At 35.8% G+C, this 23976-nt stretch overlaps 1 protein-coding gene across 50 annotated transcripts in view; it reads right to left on the minus strand.

Annotated features, from left to right (window-relative positions):
• PTPRD (protein tyrosine phosphatase receptor type D) overlaps positions 1 to 23976 on the minus strand; it is a 1168317-nt gene that overhangs the window by 104873 nt on the left and 1039468 nt on the right. For 18 of the 50 annotated variants that reach the window (XM_074533114.1, XM_074533134.1, XM_074533129.1 and 15 more), the window contains 9 exons: positions 20751 to 20884; positions 20270 to 20414; positions 16694 to 16999; positions 15501 to 15694; positions 13555 to 13584; positions 11293 to 11410; positions 5837 to 6424; positions 5299 to 5399; positions 4278 to 4531 (listed from right to left, as the gene is read on the minus strand). In XM_074533114.1, the coding sequence (XP_074389215.1) occupies positions 4278 to 4531; positions 5299 to 5399; positions 5837 to 6424; positions 11293 to 11410; positions 13555 to 13584; positions 15501 to 15694; positions 16694 to 16999; positions 20270 to 20414; positions 20751 to 20884 (1870 nt within the window). The remainder of the gene's footprint in view (positions 1 to 4277; positions 4532 to 5298; positions 5400 to 5836; positions 6425 to 11292; positions 11411 to 13554; positions 13585 to 15500; positions 15695 to 16693; positions 17000 to 20269; positions 20415 to 20750; positions 20885 to 23976) is intronic. The other 32 variants (XM_074533142.1, XM_074533130.1, XM_074533133.1 and 29 more) reach the window with 8 other exon arrangements.

The following is a 23976-nucleotide window of genomic DNA, read 5'->3' on the forward strand; positions in this document are numbered from 1 at the left end:
TAAAATGCCGACATGAAATATAAGAACCATAGGTTATGTGTGCCCTGCCACCATCACACTGAAACAAAACCCCAAAGCCCTAAATTGAAATATATTACCATATATTTAAATCTCAATTACCAACCTATCTTCTCCCATTTTAATGTATAATCAAAATAGTAGGTTTAAAAAATTTATTTTTTAATGCCAATACCATAATAAAGGGAAAAGAAAGCAAAGAGGACATACACTGCACCCATACTCTCTTTCCTTTTGACAATCAAATGCCATTAGCTCTATCTACATAAGTATCCTGTTCACAGTCATAGTTAAGAGAGCTTGATACATACTCTCTTTATATCTAGGATTTGCAAATTATATATATCAGTTTTGCTCAGTATTTTCCTAATAATATTTTCTTCCTCCCCACCCATGGAGACTAGTAAATTGTATTTTCTAGTGTGATGGAGATCTGCTACTTTTATTGCTTACTTCACAAAGCCTGCATATGTGTCAGGCAGATCCATAACTTCACTTTAATGTGAGGGAAGAAGCAGTGGAATCACAGCAGCAGGACATTCAGGGTAGTATATGTCTTCTTGATAAACACACTTGTCACAAAGCCAAGCTCCCTCCATATCAGGGGAGAGGGAAAGAAACATTTTCTTTGTTTCTAGTAACAAAAGCTTATTAAGGTATTTCTGGGTCTCATTATGGAAGATAATTTTAGTGTCTCATGGGCCATCTCCTTTTCCAGTCTGCTTTTTTTTTTTTTTTACAACCCATTCAACCTTCTGCAAAACTATTAATTTTACTCATGAAATGCAGCTGAAAATCCTAAGTAATTAATGAAGAGTCTACAGAAAAGGAGCTGCCAAAATGCTGGCTCAAACCCATCTCAGTCTAAGCCAACACTAAACTATCATTTTTACCATACCATTGCAAGCCATTGATCCATTTTAATGATCTCTTCTTATTTAAATCTCTTTCCCATAAAAGAAATGTAACAAAACCATAGGTTTTAGAGAGTATGTGTATTCGCTAATACTTGTGTTAAGAAATTTGAGGAAATTTTCAGTGGAAATGCTAAGCTCCAACAGGAGCACTGGAAAGCAGTGTTGCCTATAGATTTTAAACTAGTGTCCACTTGCTGTATTCCAGTATTTCAAAAAACATCTGTGGCATGCATTCTCATAGTGACGATATTATAAATAATCTTTTAAAAATATTAAAAACTGTAAGGCTGGTTGACCCCAGGTTTTAAACCTGCATTTGTCTATTAAAAATACTTTGAATTTTAAATCCTAGTAAACACTGACTGACATACCCTTTCTTTAACAGATGTCTAAGAATCAAGACATAAAGAAATGAAAACTTTCAAACATCAAAGGCACATACTTATCCCCTTCTTTTTCTTCATCTTTTTATTTTTTAAGCTAACAGAGGAGTCATACATTTTTCTTTTCAATCGAAGAACATCCAGCACATAATTGTAACTTTCCCACTCTTTTTCACTTCCCTCATGAAACTCTCCCTCTTTTAACTCTGAAAATCTAATAAGACTTCCAGCACACACAGAGTAGTTTAAACTGAAAGAATAAGCAGATAAATAGTAAGCACAAAAATGAAAATTTTCACACTAATACGCAGTGCTGCAAATTGTGAGGGATAATAAAGTTCTGTGATTTTCAGTGAATTGCACAAAATGTAGCATCTCCTGAAAAACATGTCTTATAGTTTACTTTCTTATTTGCTTGTTTGTTTTTTGGTTGGAGGTTTTCCTGGGAGAGAGGAGGTAGGAAGGTGAGAAATAAAGGGTTTATTTGGATCTTGTTCTATCTACTGAGTATTTGAGAGGCCAAAGTCTTCCACAAAACTCTGTTTTTACTTAAGACTTTTCAAAGATGTAAGAGATTCAGAGAAACATGAACTGTCCTTTACGCATAAAAATTGCTTTGGAAATAGCCCAAATTACTAAGAGAAAGAAAAATTAAGAACTTGCTCCCTTGAGATGAGCAAAAGAGATAATTTTACTAATCATAAGGTGAGCTCTGCACCAATTTCTATCCTGTATCACCATCAAACGTTGATAAATAATACCTTCTTTAATTATAAATATTACAAAGGCTTTTATAATATTACCCTCAATCTCATTACCTATTCTGCATTAGAGCAAACTATTACCTGTTTCACTTTGTGTGTAATTAGAATTATTCAAAAATTCTCAGTACTTCATTGTAAGCTAGGGACAATCCTCAGCATATAATGTACCAACAGAGGAGCAGCATGTCTAAAAATGTCAACATGACTAATACATGAAATTGTTCTTCCCATATAAAGACTAATGCAGAATAATCTTACTTATTTTATTGGGGCAAGCATCAGGTCAGGCTTACTGTTCAGTATGTACTTGCTTTGGTATGCTTGCTCCAAGGGTCAAGTCAGTCTTCGTTGTTGTGTTTTACTTTATCAAGCCTGATCAAATCTTAGAAAATAGATGCAAAAATAGGAGATACATTATTTGCAAAATTGGCAGTTGGACCATATAGATTAAATATACCTTTTCTGATGTCACTCAGCCTTTTTAACTTTTTTACACTATATAAAAAGAAGGGAATTGTCTTTCATTCCAGTGCTATCTTCTGCTGCTGTTAGATCAGCTATCCTGCACATTTTTCTCTCTGTGAATGCTCTGCCTCATAAATCTTTTTTGACTCATTCCATCTTCAGTCTTCCTTAGCTGCATTTGTTACTGACCGCATCTTACTCAATCTAATGATAATGACTACATTTTTCAGTTTTTCATCCTTTTAATGTTTCAAAGTCATTTATTTCTTGACCTTACCTGCCTCAAAATCTTCAGTCAGTAATGAAAAAGGGGGCAGCTTTCTAGAAAGCTGTAAAAATCCACCAGGGAGACAAAGTTGAATTCCCATCATTTAGTGACCAGCTCATTTTCCTCCCCATTTCCTTTACATTATATATGGGAACCTTACAGATCAACAAGAATCACTATAAGCAGAGCAATAACACTTATTGATTGTTTCATGCTTCATGTTTTCCTGGCAAATCTTTATTGTCTAACCTTTCTAATCCCTGCTGACCATGTGCTCTCAGATCTTTAGTCCTGTTTCTGTTTAAATTTCAACACCACCTGTTCCCTTCCAAAATCTATGTAACCTCTGGAAAACTTCCAACTTATTGTAGCAAAATCTCGTTTTCATTCTGAGACAAGTGGAAAGGGCAAGTATTTTTATCCTGATAAAAACTATCAGAAATAATTAATCTGAAGGAGTTTAAGTGCAGTATCAATTCTTTAAAACTCAATATAATTCTTGAATGATGCAGTCTGACTACATCAAGGAGCTACAGCAGGGTAGTTATGCATTGATGGGTATCTACTTTTTTTGAGATGATATACTGTTCAAAATAAAACTGGTTTTCTGCATCCCTGATTTTGCAGTCCATGATGAAACACAAAAGTACTGCAAGAAAAATCAGCAAACTGAAGCACAATCTGTCCTTATACAAGTCCTACATACGTCGCTATGAGACAAACTTAAGCGTTCTACTTGGAACTGACATACAGTGATCATCTGTTCCCATTACCTCACCCCTTCAGGGGTGACCAAAAGTTAAAACAAACTAGAGCATCATCCAAATACCTCTTAAACACTGACATGCTTGGGACATCAACCACCTGACTAGGAAGCCTCTGCCAGGTTGAAAACACTCATAGTAAACAAATGCTTCCTAATACATCTGATGCAGCTCCCCTGATGCAGCTCTGAGGCATTGCCTCATGTTCTATAAGTGGATCTCAGCAAGAAGAGATCAGCAGCTCCCTCTTTACTTCCCCCCCTCACCCCCCTCAGGAAGTTGCAGAGAGTAGGTCAGCCCTTAGCCTTCTTTTTTCCAAACCAGACAAGCTCAAAAACCTTAGCAGCTCCTTACAGGACATTCCTTTCAGTCATCCTATCAGCTTTGTTGCCCCCTGTTGAATGTACTCAAGGACCCTTACAACAGAATTTGACATTTGCTCTTAATTTTCATGCCACTCATGACTGCCCAGTGTTCCAATCTATCTGCATCCTTCTGTAAGGCCTCTCGCCCTTTGAGAGAGTCAACAGCACCTCCCAGTTCACTACATCAAACATTACACTGATATTAGGTCAAATACTACTGCAGAGCACTGTAGTCTCTGTACTGTTATAAAGAATAAAGCCATGGTTGAACATCAAGTTACAACGATCATCTCTCTGGAGCTAAAAGCAATGGTATGTCATTGATTCACTCACTTTATATTCTCATTTGAGGGTACTTCTGGAAGTTCCACAGTTATCATGCCATCCAAGTTGGTCTTCCCAATGAAGACTGGCTTTGTGCGAAGCACGTCTGGGGCAGTCTTTGCGGTTACTCTGTGCTGAAGACCCCCAGCACTATTCCCTCTGTTTGTCAGGACAAATGAGTATGATGTCTCTGGCTTCAAGTTTGTGATCAGCTTTTGAGTGGCACGTCCATCAACCTCCATTTTCCCATCATCATAAAGGATCTAAGTTAATATACAAAAGTAGTTTTGGTTATTAGGAGAGGTCACACTGAATTCAGGAATCAACCTACCTATAAATTTAAATAATAAATAAATTTAAAATTTTTTGGGTATTTTAGGGTGTAAAGCAGAACGGAATTCACTACCAAAAGTAAGCTTCTCAATTCCAGGGGAAAAAAAAAGTACTACATTAATATAAAGCAATGTAAACACTCCTGAAGTCCAATTTCACTTTTTCAAAGTAAGCAGCTTTTCTTGAACCCAGAATTTATAGCAAGGTACTCTTGTTAAAAGTATCTTGGTTGTTTCATTCACACTCCTTATTTAGAAAGGTTTTTGTACCATTTAGTTCCTAAAATACTGTTCTTCACTTGCCACTGCCTGAGATGACACAAGTGATTAAGAATGAAGCAGAAGAAATTCCAGGCAAGACTGCATGTTACTCTGAGTCTCTGTATCCAGATAAAACTATAGCTAGTGGAGTAAAAGAATTGCAAATCAAAAACATGCTGTTGTACACTGAGGAGGCAAAACCCAAAATGGTACTCTACTGCATTCTTTATTGAAAGGACTAGAAAAAATAAGAAAAAATTATTTTGTTTCATTGGTTTTTTTTTAAATACTGTAGTGGTGAATGAAAAATTAGCCATCTTAGAAACAACGATACCCCCAATACATATTCACGATTCATGTTCAGTAAGCTAATTTATCAGGTAAATACATTGTCTAGTGTCTGTCATTTTCTCTTGTACAAATGGAAAGTAACTTACTTTGAAAGGCAAAGCTGAATTGTAGTTTTCTGGAATTTCCCAGGACAGTAAAACAGAAGTCTTCATTACTGCTTTAACATGAAAATTTTTTGCAAACACTGCTGGAAAAAAAGAAACAATGTATATAAACAACATCTTGGAGCTTAGATCTTCTCATTTTTCCACTGTTCCTTGGGAGTATTAGGTCATTAGGTTTCCATTTAGGTCAAAAATCCCAAAGAATTCAATTCTCCTACCTGTTTGTTCATATTTAAATATCACACTTAAACTTGTTCTCACTCTTATCCAGTGCAACTCAATACACACATTTTCCTTACCTGAAAATGTTGTGAAGAAGTTAGCCAGAACTTGCTTGGCAAGGGACAACTGAATTCTAAGGCATCCAAAACATATTAAGATTTACATACTTTACCTTTTGTGTTTGATGAACCTATTTTTATGAATGGGCCAGTCAGTTTTTTTTTATACCTTCAAATACACTGATATCCAAAGACCGACACTCCTTTAAAGGTCAACGCCATAAGCAGACAAATCCTACCTTGATCCACGGGTAGTGTCCTGAACTGGACACTTGGACTATATGGACCCGGCCCTTTGCTTGTGTGGGCACGTACTTTTACATCATAAGTGGTATCTGGTTTTAGGCCAGAAAGTGTCATAGTGGTATCAGCAGGAACAACAGGGAGTTCAACTGGCTGGTAAGCAACATTGATATCTCTGTACAAGATGGTATACTTGGTGATAATGCCATTTCTTTCTGCCAAGAGTGGCATCTGCCAAGTTAATTGGACTGATGTAGAAGTAGAGCTTTCGGAGTGGAGATTTTGGGGAAATCCACTGGGTACCTCTTCAGGAACAGAAATCTCTTTAACCATCTCCTCCCCAAAGCCCACTTTATTTCTAGCTGAGAGCCTGAAGACATAAGAAGCTCCTTTGTGAATATCTGTGGCCGTGAAGTGATCTTCCTTCTCTGAGAACTCCATGGTCGTTAAGGTATCCACGTCTTTGCGGCCAAACTTGAGGCGATAACCCTGCAGCGGGCCAAAAGTTTCCACTGGAGGATGCCACTGAATTAGAGCCGTGTTCATCTGTGTGTGGCTTATCACAAGCCGAGGTTTGCCTGGAACTGCAGCACAATGTTATTTAAAGAGGATAGATATAAACACAAGTGCACCTACAATTCTTGAAGATAGTTTTTTTTAGCAGGAATAGGGATATGTTTACTCTTTCCTCACTCTCAGTTCCACATATTACTGTCCTAATGAAGAAATAGTATCTGGCTCCTGCACTATTTAGTAATACAGTATAAGGAACTGCAACAGTAGAGACATTTACTGCTATTGTCTTCTTCCCTTACCATAATTTCTAAATACAGAGTATATTCAGAGGCACAGGATCTAGGAACACAAATCAAGAAGTAAACTTCCAACAAACGTCTTATGAATGGTCCTGTCTCAAAAATCCTTGTTTGCAAAAAAAAAAAAAAAAAAAAAAAAGTACTGTCATAAGTTTTCATGTACTTAATCCAAGGCACATTTCCTGTAAATGGGAAAATAATTAAAGAAGAAGTAACAAGTTTCTAGATAAGTTAACATAACTTTTTCATTAAGAGTAAAAATGTAGTAGAAGTCAGAAAGTCAAAACAAACTTGCCCTCAAAATCATTACTACACAGGACAAAACCCAGTCATTCTAGTTTCCATATATAAATCACTTCTGTCTCCACCCTTTCAGTGTGGATAGGTAATGCACTTTGGAATTTAATATTTTACAGCATGGCTTATCACATATTATTTATTTTACAGCATGGTTTTTGTGCACATGAACTGGATTTCTTTTGAAGAAGGCCAAATTGGTAGTTTTTCTTAAACTATACACTACATTCAGTCACAAACTTAATTGGGACCCATTGGTCTAACTGGTGATTTGTCTTTTAGAGAAGTTCAGACTGGTATGAGTCCAGTGATATGGACACTGAGGAGGAATTGAACTGAGTCAGTCCAGAGAGGAGTGAATCTTAATCAAGTGAGAAATACCATTATAGAATTTATATAGTGTACATTTTTGGAGTCCCAATATGAATTCTCATTTACTGGTTCTATTTAATTGATTCATGAATTTTAAGTTAATCATATCCATTTGTATACACTTCTGTTTTACTTTCATCAATACCTCCATTTCAAAAAAGTCTTTTTCTATTATAGTGATTTATTTGGTAATGAAACATATCCATAACTATTTAGAAATCTGGTGCTCATTCAGTACCAATGCTTGACAGGTCAAGAGACCAGAATAGTTTTGGGAGTAGTACTGCAATGGCAACCCAGTCTTCAACAAAGACTAATTAGTTTCATCTGCATTCGAAGCCTTCCCATGTGAATGTAACTGCTGCACTGTGAGCTCTGGTTCCTGTATTTAAACACTTCAATAGGTTTTATTACTTATCTTCAGTTCTCAGGCAGCCAGCAAATCAGATTGTTATTGTCAGAAGGTCTAACTACCATTGCATAAAGAATTAGGAATAAGGAGGGAAGAACAGCATGCCTTGAAGAAAATTCTGCATTTAGTCAGCTCTTTCCTCATTACATCTGCCATAAGTCATGACATTTCTTCTAATTTCATGAGAATTATAGGTAGGTTTTATATAATTTTTCCAAATTTCTTTAGATTTAAATGTTGAGTTCACCTGGCAGCATTATTGTGGAATCTTGTGTTTTCCCACATTTTCTGCTGCATAAAGAATATCCCTCTGATTAGTTCTCACATTTCCTCAATGACAACTGAAAGTCTTTATGGAACAAAGATAATCCTGTGAAGGCCTTTTGCAGACCATATTTTCCTCTGCATTCTAACTATTACTGGCACAAAATAATAGTTTACCTAAAAAGAATAATACCCCTTCAGTTTTCTAGAGGAGAGATTATTGGAAAGTATAACTAAATTATTTTTGTAATAAATTGCCTTTTGTTTTTTTGTACTTGTGGCAGACTTCACAATTAGAATGACATTTTAACCTCTGAATAACTCCAGAGAAAGGAAGAAACTAATACTTGCTTTGATCAGGGAACTAATAAAGTTTACTTATTCAATGAAGTACCCTGTGACTATAATAGTAAATAAAAATGGTCACTTTTTTTAATACTGTAAAGCCTATCTGATGTTGCAAAGCAGATAAATTTCTTTTTATTTCTAGACAGCTTTCAGTTAACATTTACTTTCAGTATGACTTACTTATGAACATTACAGTCTTTTAGGACAAATGACAGGATTCTGTGCAGTTGTACATACAGCTGTGTCACCAAACAGCTCTGTCTAGAAATTTCTGATAATAATCTAAATTTACCATGAGTGTAAAAGAAATGAAATTGTCAATAAAATAAAATACATTCTCTGATCTAGTGAAATCCTCTTCCATTAGAAAATAGCAAGATATCTTTCACACACCCCTTTGCAGGAGATATTGCTGTAGCAATGGCTTGCCACCACTAGTACAAGCTCATGCAAACTGCCTTTGCCAAATTACCTGAAATAAGTGTTTTCTGTTAGCTGCTATAAAGCACACCACTGCCTTAATATAAGCTTTCATTTTCTAGCTGAAATCTGTATTTCAAGATTGCTGTCCAGTCTGAAAGCAAAAGACAAGTAATGGACAAGCTATTGTCCTATGAGATTCTTCAACTACTGTGACACAGAAATTAAAGGTCTGATTAAAATCTTCATAAAAATTGTATGATATCACTGACTAGTAAGTCTTCATTTTTATCAAGGTCTTGTTAATCATACATTTTTTAATTTCTGCCCCAAGTAATCTACTAAGTGCTTTGATTTAGAAATGTTCAGTAACAGTTTTTGTTCCATCTGATTTTAACAGTGAGGAAAGGAAATTGAACATAAGACAAAAACACACTCTTGAATAAAAGTATCAGCTGCGTTCAGTGACTACACCAATAATTGAGTTACCACACTATAGGCTTACTTGGTGAATATTTCCTGCCTAAAAATGTAAATCATACTTTTGTATCACTAACTGGACAGTTGAAGAGTTACTTATTGTCTCACAGAATACTTTACAGATAGCTTCTCTAGTAAAAGTTCAAACATCTATTCTCCTTTCATATCTTTTATGGATATAATCTCAATAAATCTCATTAAAACTTTAGATGTTAGATTAGAAAGCAGATCCTTCATTTTATTTATTGTAGTATTCCAATAGCACCTTTCTAGGAAAAAAAAATAATGGAGACTGAGGAGACTGCATTACAGACCTAGAGTCCTCCGATGCTAACGCACCATTCCTTCCCTTGTGTGATGCATGCTCACAGAAAGTGAGCAGGAAGCTCTTGGTACTGACTATAGTGAATGTCTCATTTTTCAAAAACCTGCATACAAATTTTTCTTACAGAAACAGCTCAAGCACAGCAAGCTGTAACACAAAGTGAAGAGATTTCATACAATCTGGAATGTATGAAGGAGCAGAATGGTAACCAGCTCTTAATCCCAAGAACAAACATCACTTGTTCACAGGTTTAAGCAAACAACAAGAACAGTGAAATATGAATACATTTATAGACATGCCTCTGATTCTCCATTGCTCTTCAATCAAGTTCATATGGGACATAGGATTTGTTCTGTTTTTTTTAAGTAGAAGCATCAGAGATCTTGGTAGAATGATACATGAACAGTCAACAAGGACTAAATGCAGTGAAACTTTAAGTTTTGCAAGCATATTTCCATAACCTATGTTTATGTCTAGGAACTAATAAAATCTCAATTTATATAACTGTGTTAAACTGGGAATTTATATAACTGATTAAACTGGGAATTTAGCTTTAAGAAAGAGTAATGGATCAAGTGCCTTTTTTTCTTAAATCAAGTTCCAATACATGACAGAAATAGATATCACCTTTTTTCTCAGAGTATGGGAATTCAGGAAAGATAAGAAGTTAGAGAGTATATTTCAGCAATAGCGAAGAGTAATAACTGGAATGTATTCTAAGACCTGAAATGAAGCACTGTGTATCTAGCCACCAAGACTGAGATTTTTCCAAGGATCTAACAAGAAAAGCTTATAGATGGTTTTGATATTAATACTAGATGTGTCCTGCATTCAGTGATTGTTTTAAAAATTGAATCAATCACTATAAATACAGAAACCTTTTGAATTTTATCTATTAGCATAATCAATATGTTGTTATTCAGAGAACTTGTAATGGTACTGCAAGTGACTGTAATAGAGTATCTTTAATGCCGCGCTACAAAACCCTGAAAATGAACACAGTACCTACAGATTGTGAACATCTGTAGGTAAGCATGACACTAAACCTGGGTTAAGCTGTGCCACAGAGACATATTAAAAAAAGAAAAAAAAATTGTTCCTCATATAAAAGCAGTTTGGTTTATGCCATCTGTGCTAACTGCTGTCTTGGTTATGCAGTCAGGATATCCAGCCTTTGACACCACCTGAGACTGAACACGGTGGCAGACTGAATTCTGCCCCAGTTTGTTCCTAAAATCACCCCTGAATCAATATAGGCTTCAGGGTTTCACAGGATGGAGTTTCATTCTGTTTTCCAATTCTCTGCATTAATAATTACATTCTTCTGAGATAAGTTGGAAATCTCATACAGATGGGTTCTTTCAATGTTTTTACTAACAGGCAGCAGTGCTGCTACTTTCACAAAGATCATGAAAGCCCTTTACAAGGTTTTCAAATATCCTTCTGAGCTGAGGAAAAATTTAAATTTTTTCCTCTCAAAGAAGACACCAATTTTAGTGGAAGAGCTACTAAAAACTATAAAGTGACCTCATCAGGAACTAAGAAAGGGATAAAGGGAGTCACTTCTCTATTTTTATCTAAATAAATGAAGGTCCAAATACTGAAACAGAAAATCCTATGTCCTAGAAACACTTTTCACACAACAGGAGATTTTCAAACAAAACAGTAGCAGAAAAAGCAAAGGATTCATTTAGAGCTCAATTTGTGCATAAGTATTACCTGCACCAGTAGTAGATACAAGTTTGGGTTTGCTGCGTGCTCCGTCACCTTTAGTTGTATAGGCTGTCACAGTGAAAGAGTATGTGGTTTCAGGCTGAAGGCCAGAAATTATCATTTCCTAAGACGAAAGAAAATAAAATAAGAACAATTAATTTAAAATAGATTGTTTGCCAGGGGAATGTAGAATCCTTTAGAAATCCATTTATATCACACTTTTGAGCTATTGGCAGTAATAGCAAGCATGTGAATGCACCAACAGACTGTACTGTGTGAAATACTTGATAATGCCAAACATTTCACTCACTTAAGCAATAAAGGACAGCACACATCCAAACAGTATACCTCAGGTAGTTTAAAGCAAAAGGCCAAAGGCTCAGTGGTGTGAACAGCGAAAAAAAGTCTTCCGAAATACCTTGCCTGAGGAATACTACTGACACTGTGAAACACATGCACATGCAGAAATGAGAAACTCAGTTTAACTTAATCATTAACAGGATATCACAGGTATAGTTTTAAAATGCCTAGTAAGAGAAATGGGTGCATTTACATGCACATTTTTAAGTAATATGGTTTAGCTGAACAAAAAAGCCTTGTTACTTCCATAATACTTTCACTGCAACCTGTGTCACTGGATAGGCTGCACTGCTCAACACCTTAAAGGACTTCAGAAACAACTAGCCCTTCAGCTCTAAAAAACTATGTAAACCACTAAAACTCTGGTCAGGGGAAAGATCTGGTGCCCTGAGAGGACAGCAGCTACAAAACAAGTATCTCCTTAGCTAGAGCAAAGTAACAGCAACATCAAACTGTATATATGAGAGCAAGGGTGTATCTTTCCATATGTGCGTGCGCACACATGTATATGCACACAGACGATGCTGAATGGTGTACGAGAAATGTACTAAATTTATGTCCTGCTACAGGGACTGCAAGAGAAGTAGTTTTGACACTCCTAATATAAATAAATCTCATATGTAGGTATAAAAGGACAGTATTTGAAGGTAACTGATGGGCCAGGAGTCTCCAGCTTCCAGTGGACTACTCCTTTGCATGTTCATAGGGCTGAATGAACTTGCACCATATTGCAACGATGCCAGAGGGATGGTGAATTTATACACCTAAATAAATAGCAAATGTGCAATCACACATCCCTCAGATGCAACAACCATGAAAAGTTAATACAAAAATCATGGGCCAGACTATTCATAGCATATGTATTTTTCAAGATAGTGGATATGAGCTTAGTAAGTACGTGATTAGAATTCAGCATTGTATTTACAGTTAGTTATTAGCAATATAGAAATAATTAGGTAATGATCAGAATGAGTGGGCAAAATAAAGTAAAAAAAAAAAACCAAGTAAAAAAAAAAAACAAAAGCCCCAAACAATAGAATGAAACAACACATAAAAATCTACTATCAAAAGATCAACTTCTTAGACTCCATCTCAGAATTTAATTGAACTGTAAGACCAAAATCAGTAAGAAAGACTTCATATTTTCATAAGAAAACTGCACCTGGCACTACAAAATTAAACTTTAAAAGGCAAAAAAACCATCACAAAACCACAAACAGAAAGACTTATGAAGACATTAGTTTCATCTAAAACAACCAGTACTTCATGGTGTAAGAGCTATGGCTGTATGTAATGTTTGAAAGTGTCGTTTGGATACAGCAAACATTATTACTTAGGCACAAACAGTGCATCTGGCTTTCCTGATAGCATGTATTTATTTTATACAAAAGAAAGCACAACTGACTTCTACTTTCAGTTACACAAAAAAAAATTTAATCTTAAAATGAATACAGAAAAATACAACTATTGGTATGTAACTCTGAACCACTTCTGTTTTATTTTTCTATCACCTTGTGAAGAAGAAATTGCGAGGCAAATTTACTGACAGCCATCAAAGAGAAGAAAACACAAATCAGTGTTGTACATTTTGGCATCATGCTAAACCCCAGAACAGGTAAGCAACAGTGACCCTACTCTCCCTGGGGTAAAAAAAATAAACAAACAACAAAACAAAACAACAAAGAAAAAAGGTGTAATGAGAGAAAACTCTTAATGTTAGGAACATGCATTTGTGCAAATGCCAAAAAAGCACCCTGCAAAACAACAAAAAAAATACACCCAAAGAAAGCACCCAAAAAACTCCATAACCAAAAACAAAACCATACAGTGCTACAAGCAAACAAGCAAGACAAAAAATATCTCAACCAAAACACACAATTATTTTCTGCCCAGTCAAAAAGTACTTACATGTTCATTAGCAGTATCATCATATTCCCACTAATTTACAGTAAAGGAAGTCGAAAGGAAAAACAAAAGAAATAAGGAGATTTGTAGCCTGGTTGAGATAAAGTTTTCTTCTTTATAATAAAATGAATATTAAAGATGTCTGAAAAAGTCATGTACAGTACGAATTATCCATGTAGAATCACATGAAATTTGGTCATGAACTCAGGCCAGGCATTTTTAATTCCATTTTACTTTCATTTCTGTTTTCCCTAAAATTCAGCTACTTCTCTTTCACTGACAAATAAAAGAAGTAACGAATCCTCTTGTACCATGTAGTACTATTTCACAATAGTTTTTTATTAAAAGTTACCAAGGAAGAATTAAGGGCTACCTGATTTATTTAAACAAGTTACCAGGCTATATACTTCCATTTCCTAAACTAATTCATTAAGTTTTGAAACCACACAGATATTTTACCATCTATGTCTTCATACCTGCACTACCCCCGTTCATGTATCACAGAAGTACTACAGGCAAGAGGGAGTGGTGGGAAGAGAAAGGAGTTAACTATCATTCCTGAAACAGGGGCAAGTGGGCTGGTCAAAGCCATACTTGACAAAAGAAGAAATACAACTTTTGCCTTTATGATATTTGGACTGCAATATCTCATCTAGTCTCCAGTTAATGACCTTCTAGTGTTTACAATCATTTTAATCCCCTACTAGAGAGAGGCTGAAAGCAACAATTTGCAAAAAGAAGAGAACCAAAGCACACCAGCATGTTCCTTCCCTTCCCACTTCCTGATCTACTTTCATCTTTGTCTCCACTGAATTTAAACTGTAAGAACACCACGTTTTCCAAAATAAGAAAGTAAGTGCTGGCAGCAAAGTCCTCCAGAAACAGACACAGTATTTAGCAATCAGGGTCATATGCAAAATGCAGATGTAAGAGACCTATTCTCCAAAGAGGTCTCTGCAAATCTGAAATCAGAACCAAAACTGAAGTAAAAAAAAGGCAACCCCCTATTTGTTTACCCATGTAAAATGCTTACAAAACAGATTTTACTCTTTGATTTAGGTTAATAATTTCTTTTTATTTCCAGTCAATCCAGTCATAAACCGTGAGCTAGCAGTGAGACGCGTAATGCATAATAGTTTCCCACAGGATGACCCCATCAGTGTCAGGAGCTTTGTAAATCTTAATTTTTACATAGTGCTGGAATAACTCAATCAGTAAAATCCTAGATTGAGAAGCTTTTTAAACTGGATGTTTTCATTATCTCATATTCTCATAATTTCTAAAATAGATGGGAAATTTTGCAATATAAATAACCACATACCTATTCAAACAAATAGGTATGTGGTTATTTATATTGCAAAACAAATAAGTTCCTCATTTTATTGAAGCTCCTGATATGAATAATGGAAAGTATAACACCTCAGTGGTTTCTAAAGTTACATTAAGAACAATAATTTACTGTGAACTGTGTAGTAAGCTGCGTACAGGAGAGAAAGAGAGATTCTCCATGCAATCAGAGAAACACTGTAATAACAGACTAACACAGTGTTAGGAGAGCCTAATGATCCTAGGCTCTCCACTGAAACACTGAAATAGGAGATGGGTGGATCAGGCCATGCACAGTTTACTACACTAACTCTGGATCAGATCACCCTGATGCTTTAGAACTTCAGAGGGCATGTTAAGTCTCTTAAGGTTTAACGGAATCAGAACAATGACACAGCCTAGCATTTAGCTGCAGATCAACAGAGAAGAAAGTGTCTTGTTTTGGCCCAAGAACCTTTAAATGCAAGTGTTCTTAAAAAAAAAGTTTTGGAAATAGACACAGAAAATGCTGGCTGGTAGACTGTTCAACAGAAAGAAAAAAGACCCTCAACAACGAAAGGCAACTCTTAGGTACACGAAATGTTTTTGCTGTGACCCAGGGAAGAAGGGAGTGTCCCAGTTACCTGTGCATCCGCCAGCATGATGTCCTTCAGCATGGGCTGGCCCTTTGGCTCTCCGTTCTCCATCCTCACGTAGTGCACCTGGTAGCCTCGTATCTGGCCGTGCTGCTTATTGGGTACAGGCGAGCGCCACGACACTTTAACAGCAGTGGAGTTGACAGCCTCCACCTCGACTTTGCGAGGAGGACCACTAGGAACTGGAACAACATCATTGGACAGAAGAGAATTACAGCCACCTGTCCCACCCATGCCTGTCGCTTTTTTAAAGAAAGGGCAGACTCACTATGTTGTCTTTGAAGAATACAAATCATTCAGCAAATGAAGATGCTCAACAAATCTGCTCTACCTTTCAGTGAAAAGATCAAAAAACATGACTGATGCAAAAAATGGAAGAAAAAGGAGTATTAGAGAAATAGAAAAACATGTAAAAATGTACAAAAGCCAAGGAAGATGCTTTGAGATTCAAAGCATTATAGTACAAAGAGAGATTTTAATCATTGAAATAATAATACTATAATAATAACAAAACCACAAAAGATTAAAAAAAAAGTTGCCCTTTTTTTTGTTTTTCAAGTTCTATGTTTTAGTTTGGTTTGTTTTTTCCTCAGGATAAAAAGGAGGCTGATTACAAGGCTGTCTTCTGTAACTTTCAAGAATGGAAGAAAAGAAAATGTGTGGAGCATCAGTTTTCCAAGATCAAAAAACAAAACCCAAAAAAACAACAAAAAAAAAACCACAACCCAAAAAAACCTCAAATCAAAAGGCACAATATGGAAGAAGAAAGCAGCTAAAAAAAACCAAAAACAAACAACCAAAAAACCAAGACCCGAAAAAAAGTTTATATACATAACTGTTTAAAAATGGCAATGATTGTAAAATCAAGGAAAAGGCAGGAAGTTTTTTCCCTAGGAGTTATTTTTCATTAAAGGAGGAGTGCAAGAAGGATACGTATGGGCTCAAAGGAGCAGCAGATTCATGTCACTTGCAAAAAAATTTTCTGATTAAAAAATACAAAAATACCAAATAGAACAATGGTGTAGAAAGAACAGTCTTTGAATAAAAAGCTCAAAGGGTGAAAATATCTGGTTATATTCGGGGAAAAAAAAAAGAGCAGAAAAAATTACTGTTAGCCTATACGAAAGACAGCAGATGACAGAGTCATAGAGGTGCAAACTGATGTAGTGGAGGCAACATACCATCTTCATCTGTCCGAATCAATACTGCTAAGCTCTCTGGGCCAGGTCCAACATCAGTGTGAGCAGTCACAGAGATCCGGTACTCAGTCCACTTTTCCAGCTGTTCCAAAAGGTACTGGGTACTGTCCGAGGAAATTCCCAAAATTTCATGGGGCTTGACATCTTCTCCATCAATTCCAATGTACTTGATGGAGTATGCAGTGATAATGCCGTTCTGTTTTTCCACCGGTGGAGGTTTCCAACTTACCAAAATGCTAGTGGAGCTGGGGCTTGTGCAACTAATGTCTTGAGGAGGAGCTGATGGCTCTAATTTCAGTAGTGGGTTAAAGGAGGATTTGAGTGGAAGGATAGAAGTGATTGAAAAAAAATGAACAAAAAGAAAAAATAAAAATAAATAAAAGAGAACCAAATGAAAATAATAATTAAACAAAAAAAGTAGAAACTCAAAAAAGCAGAACGTCAGATAATCGTATGCGCCTTGGCTTATTAACATGAGGAAACTGAAAATGAACAGGTGAACTAAATAGTGAAAAAGGATGTAGGGGAAATATATGAAAATGAAGCCTCAAAATAATATTACCTACCTGTAATTAAAATTCTTCTTGAAATAAAACAAAAACGTGATACCTCTATGACTACTGATCTATCTTTACAATCCTCGCAATTAGTGCAAGCTATAACAATGTAAATAACATGTGACATGTATTTACTTACAAATTTTGACATCCCCTTCAAGTGGCGTTACTTTCCTTAAGACAGAAAATCTTTAACAGAGCTCCTAAAAACTTGCAATAATTGCTAGAAATTGCTCCATAGGCTGCCATTTTTGCAGCCTTTCCACTCTCATAAACAAATTACTACTTTTTAAATTTTTTTAATGAGTCTGCCTGACACAAGTTCAACCATAAATTACATTCAAATTGAAAGCATTTACTGAAATATTTATTGTAGCTAACATACTATGAGCATGCAGTCCATAGAAGATGACGAAAGTCTTAGTCAAAGATTTACCTACCAGGAAAAAGTGACAGGCTTGTTGATTCTGACTGTAACTTGTACTTACCCTATATCAGCTGTCAGTTTTATTTTTTTAACTCCTCTTGGAGACACCTCTGCTAGCAAAGAATTATCCTACCAGTAATGTATATTATTTCTACAGAAAAGAAAAAAATCTACCCCAAACAACACGTAAAGAAAGCAGGCATTCATTTTACAAAGTGAGTTTATAAGCTTGACACCTGTTTCTGACTTTGTTTCAACTCCTGTCAGCAACACCAGTCTTCCAGAGCAGAAATTTCACCTTTACTCATTTGTTCTCAAAGGAGTACGTTAGCATATTTACCTTCCCCAAGCTTCAGAGCATCTAAGCATGCATGTCATTCTACTGCTTTCAGTGAGGCAAATCTAGTACTGAAAGTTAGGTATGCATTTATCTGCTTAAATGCACTTAGACTTACCAAAATCTATGCTTACTAACAGATCATTCAGAGCACCAAAAAAGGAGCCATAATTCAAACTCACTAGCAGAAGGAGGGGATGTGAACTCCTTTCCTATTTCTGCCTCCTGTCTTGTAAGAAAAATATACATGTTGTGTGCAAGATCTTTTTTCCCTTTTACATCCCCCTCTCCACCTTTTCTTTCAGTTTCTTAAGGGAAAAAAGAAACAAACAGATACTTATACGTACTTACAATAGTCACATCAAACAAAATTAAAACAACAGAGAAGGCCTAGGACCCTGCTGTGACCTACTGCATTTACAATGTATCCTTCGGTTCCCTACAGTTCTTTCTACAGGGATCAATGGCTTTTTACACAGTATGGTACCCTGCTCCTCCAAAGGGAAGATAGGAGGGAATTTACTAGAATTTCAATTAAGTAGAGGAGGTGGAGGGAAGAGCAGATGAGAATTAACACATTTTGGGTTATTTTTATAGACTAATTCAGTAATCAGCTACTCAAAAGAAATGGATCCCCTTCTACCATTAACTTGTGCAGGAAGTGAAACACATGTAAAATGTCCCTTAAGGCTCTTACAAAAAAGAAATAAATCCCTGCAGCATCTCCCTCTGATACAAAGATGAAAGGCAGTGGCACACTCTGGTGAATATTGCTACTAAAATCACAGAAGTTTATTAATTTTTAATCCATTATACTCTGAAAATGCAAAATATTGCACTTATGTAACTGAGGCTAATTTGAAGGCTTACTTTAACCAGTTTTATTAACGCATATATATTTTTCTTAACTGTACATTTTTAAAAACCAAATGTAACCTTTGCAGCAAATAACTTGGATCTGACCACTGAAATCAACTGGATTTTGCTACTATCTGAAGACATGAGGCTGAGCTAAACATAACATATTCTTATATGCAAGGGGAGAAAACAGCAATGTGCTTATATAAGGAACACAGAGCCTTGGCTCCTAGATGTTTGTTTTGTATGCAGTCTAAGCAATCTTCACTCAGTATAAGATAATGACCACTCTAAATGTTGAAATGGATCCCAGAATAAATACATACCTATTTCTTAATCAAATTATTCATTCTGAATTACAAAATTGAAAAATTGCCTTGCCACTATATCTAAAACTAACTTTGTGTTACATGTGCTTTTTTGTGCTTATTCCAAGTGCCTTAAAAATGCTTCAGAAACACATTTAGCTTTGCTTAAAGGTGAGCCGCACTGTGTCTCCAGTCACACTAATCGATATTAATACATAACACTAACAAGGAATGATAGTGCAATCACCTGTCAGGACTGCAAACTAAAAAGACTAATGTCAACTGAGAAACTGATTTTTCTGTTTTGAATTATCTTACTTTAAGAACAGGCAATTTAATTTAAAATAAATACAAATAGCATTGTACTAAGTTTTTCAATGACACACTGTAATGCAAACTGTCAGAAAACTAACTTCTCAGGCAAGAATAATCCTTCTGGACGTCATAGCTGATTGTTTTAGTTAAGTCTTAATTTAAATGTTTTAAGGCGAATATACAAGTTCCTGACAAATTTTTACATCCCAAGGTGGAAATGACTGAACATCATAAAAAGCCTAGATTAAGAAAATTTAACAAAATCAGAACAAGATACTACAGAAGATTTGGTAAGAAATATCTGTTACAGTCTGAAGTATTCAACCTGATCCACTTCTTTGCACTTTTTTGATACAAATGTTTGCACTTTAGGGAGATGCTGCGGAGACAGCAGAGTCTGTCATCACAGACAGATGTGCAGAGTAGGAAGGTGGAACTCTATATAATATAACCACATTCTATTAATGTACACCTACTGCATGATACAACATTTCACCTTATTATAAAATAAAATTTCCTTATGCCAACATTATATTGCCTCCTTAGGCACAAGTTTATTTGGGTTGCTTTTAGAAACTATGTAAAAGCCACTCATATATAAAGTTGATACACCTCAGAACTTCATATTTTAAGCATTCCTTTGCTGTATCAAGCAACATGAATATCATATTTTGCTTTTTTCTCTGTTTCTGTCTACCTGGACTACTGAGATTAATAGAAACAAAGAAAGTAAATATTTAAAGGAAAGACACCTACTTGACTGCATGGTTCTGGCTGAGATTTCTGCTGTTGAGGCACCCAGGCCTTGAGGAGACCGTGCAGCTAGGCGGAACAAGTACAGGCTGTTTGGCCTTAAGCCTTGCAGGCGATACGATGTAGTAGGTTCAGTGGAAACCCGTTGCTAAATGTAGATTATAAGGGAATGTCTTGATTAGTATTCAGAGACTCCGATTTCCCTATGCTGCCTGTATGCTTTTGTACTGGGATAAAACCACAGAGAAAAAATAAAATTCAAGAAAATAAAGCAGAACAAAACCAAACTAAACAAAACCAAAACTGAACATTTTCTGCTGTTTACACACTTTAAGTCTGTCACCAGGCTAACTGCTCAGCTTAACAAACCTAAATATCAATTTTTACTGAAATAAGTTACTAAAATATGAAATTTAAACCATTGCCATATTTTATGTCCAACTTATTAAGGATGACTTAAAAGATGTACAGTCTTGCCACTTACTTCCTCCCCATGCTCTCCATCTTTGTAAACCAGTTCATAGCTGGAAATGGTATCAGACCGTGGAGGTGTCCAGGAAAGCAGTATGCTCGTTTCAGACTCAGGTTCTGCTTTGAAGTTCAATGGTTGACCAGGTACTAAAGAAAAGTTGAGCAGTGTTGCCAATTATTTACTTGGATACTTCAATATTTTCAAATGTTTTAAAACGTTATCCGAATATGGCATGCAATATCAATTTTATTTACCTTACTGAACTTAAACAAATGTATTCACAGAACTATGAAACAAAATTATCTAAGCACAGAAAAAGTAAAATGATACATTTAATTCACCTGTTAAAAATTATCAAGGATTTCAAACAAATGAACTGAAATATAATTGAAGAGATGTCTGGTGATGAATACCACCAATCTAATAACCTATATATGAAATGGCAAATATATACATCTATATATATGTGCTGTATGAGAAAAAGCTAATACAACACATAATTAGCTGCAATAGTCTAGAATAAAATGTTAAAACTCTTACATGCATTTCCAGACATTACATTTTTTTTCTCAGCTCATAAGTGAAAGACAGTAAACACATCCTGATCTTTAAGATGATATCCACATAAAAAACCCAGCTTGTTTAACCTGAAGTAGTTATAACCTAGTGAAGAGACATTCAGCTAATTTCTCATTAAGCGAAGTATTTCCACCCTTAATGACTGATATATTTAAGAATAGAGTGACAACACTTTCTAATTGCAAGAAGCATAATGCACTTTTGACTGCACTAGTCAATAACATTTTCTGTGGCTGTATCTTGTGCAATGGTCACAGGAATTATCCACACCAAATGTTATCCTAATTTGCTTCTTCAAATGTGAAGCAAATTATAAAGTTGACTATGAAAAGATAGGAAAACATAACTATATCATTGGATTGTGTACAATAGTTTTGGCACCCAAGTTCTAAAACATTACTTCCAATTAATAGTGCCATTGATAAGGCATGAAACAGTTTTCCACAGCATTTCTAGCTGTTCAAGAATAAAATGTGAGATGCTCTCATTTTTTCAGGTGAAAAATAAATAGATGTACTTCTTATAACACACTGAGAACAGGTGTAAGAAGTAGGATGTGACAATAATGATGGTTACACAAACATTTATCAGAATTCTAAGACAGCATTACAAGTATGTTCATTTAGTACAGTAAAAGAACCTAAAAACTTCAGAGAGTTAACTGTTAAAATAATTTGCTATTTTCATTTTTATCTTCCCCAGACTTCTACAGAATACCAATTTGAGGAGAACACTGCCCTTGGGTATTCTGGTGCAGATTTGATATCTAGCTTTCAACAAATAGAACCTTTATACATGAGGTGAATATTCTTCCAGCTCCTGAATGGACTTTATTAATGAATGAGAGAGAGAAAGGAGACCAACTCTTTTACAGGAATAAAAAGGGACAGGACTAATTAGATGCTTTTCTAAAAGGTGTCTGGTCTCAAAAGAGAACACTGCCTGGGTCCTGCAAAGTGCAAAGAGGAAATGATCCCAAAGCATGGGGAGCCATTAGAGGAAACATCAACTAAGTGTTTGTGACAGATTTTAATTTTACAAGGACAGGCTGCAGGGCTGGCAATGGGCCAGCTGGGAGAATGGATGGCTCTCAACAGCACTCCCAGCAGTGACAGAAGGAGTGGAAGAGATGCAGCCAGGCTCTTCACAGAGTGTGGCAGGTGAGAGGCAGTGGCACAAGCTGAAAACATGTGAGGCTCAGGAAAATGCAGAAATGCAGCCAGGGCCTAAGGAGGTTAGACCATACCAGCCCTGGGACGTTTTACACATCAAATGGGTGAAGCCCAAAGAAGCTCAGTCTGACCCCAGAGCTGAGCCTGCTCTGGGCAGTGGCTGTGGCTGGACACCTCCTCAGATAATCATCCTGCCAGCCTGGCTGTCCTGTAATTCTGTGATCTTTGCTTAATGTATGGATACATGCATTGTAGAACACAGCCAGGCAGTAATAGTAAATGATCAGTCAAGTGACTCATATGAAAGCTGGTACCATCTGTTGTGATAAATATGGCAGCAGATGGAGAACTAAGGGTATTTCCTGACTCTCTACATGTTTTAAGACCCTCATTCTCCAAGTATTCCTTTTAGAAAAACTCAAACCCTTTGTCATCTTGGGTCTGCAATTCTCAATCATTTTATAATACAAGCTGACTGGACTTTTCCAAATGCTGTTTGTCAAAATAATATCTTGCTTTCAAATTTAATCTCCCCTTGGATTTTTTAACCACACTTAAGACAACTCTGATGCTGTAAACACTGACAGAAGAAAAAGGTGACAGGGAAGTCTGCATTGCTCCAAACAGATAAGAGAAGATGACAAAGAAAGAAAACAAAACCAAAATAACAGAAACTAAACACACCTTATTGCCAATAAGCTCTGGTATGAACCCAGTACCAAAGTAAAACTCAATTAGTTCAATAAGAAACCAGCTTTGCAAAGGATGATAGATTGATCAAGAGAATTTGCAATCAGTAGGGAACCTAAAGGGACCAAGAGTTTATGCTTCTGATTTCTCTGAAAGAAATATGAAATTCTACAGAGGAACTCTTACAACTGAAGACCTACCGTGCTCAAGAGTTTTTGCTTTTTAAACAATATACATATTTTTTGAAAAACAAGTCCTAATAGAATATAATTAAAAATAAAATGGCTAACATACAAAATAAAAAGTGCACTGTGTAAGATACAAAATAATATGTGCACTGTGTTCTCCCTGTCTCTACTACAACTGAAATAATCTCTTCTAATGAGTCTGAAGATACCTGAGGTTTGCAGTATCAAACAAAGAACCACAGCACTCAAAATAATTAACTACTATACATTTCAGATTTTAAAAAAGCATAGTTTATTATCTGAAAATAGTCAGAAATCCATAAATCACTTTTTTCAAATATTATCTCTAACTGACATAGTGGGAGCCCTGAGAATAAAATAAACATGTCAGAGAGTCTAAAAGACAGAGTCTACCTGGTCCTGTCGGAATGACTAAAGAACACAGTGAAGAGATAAATTATCAGTGTGTGAGAAGCTAAGATTCTCATTACTGAACTCATCTTGTTAGTGTTTAAATGAAGTAAAATAGAGACTACAACACTTAACAAAAGTTACCTGTGCATTGATAGTAGGGGAGTTATTCAAAAGCTGAAATAGTCTTTTTTACCT

This window comes from Zonotrichia albicollis, chromosome Z (genome assembly GCF_047830755.1).
Source record: "Zonotrichia albicollis isolate bZonAlb1 chromosome Z, bZonAlb1.hap1, whole genome shotgun sequence".
NCBI lineage: Eukaryota > Metazoa > Chordata > Aves > Passeriformes > Passerellidae > Zonotrichia > Zonotrichia albicollis.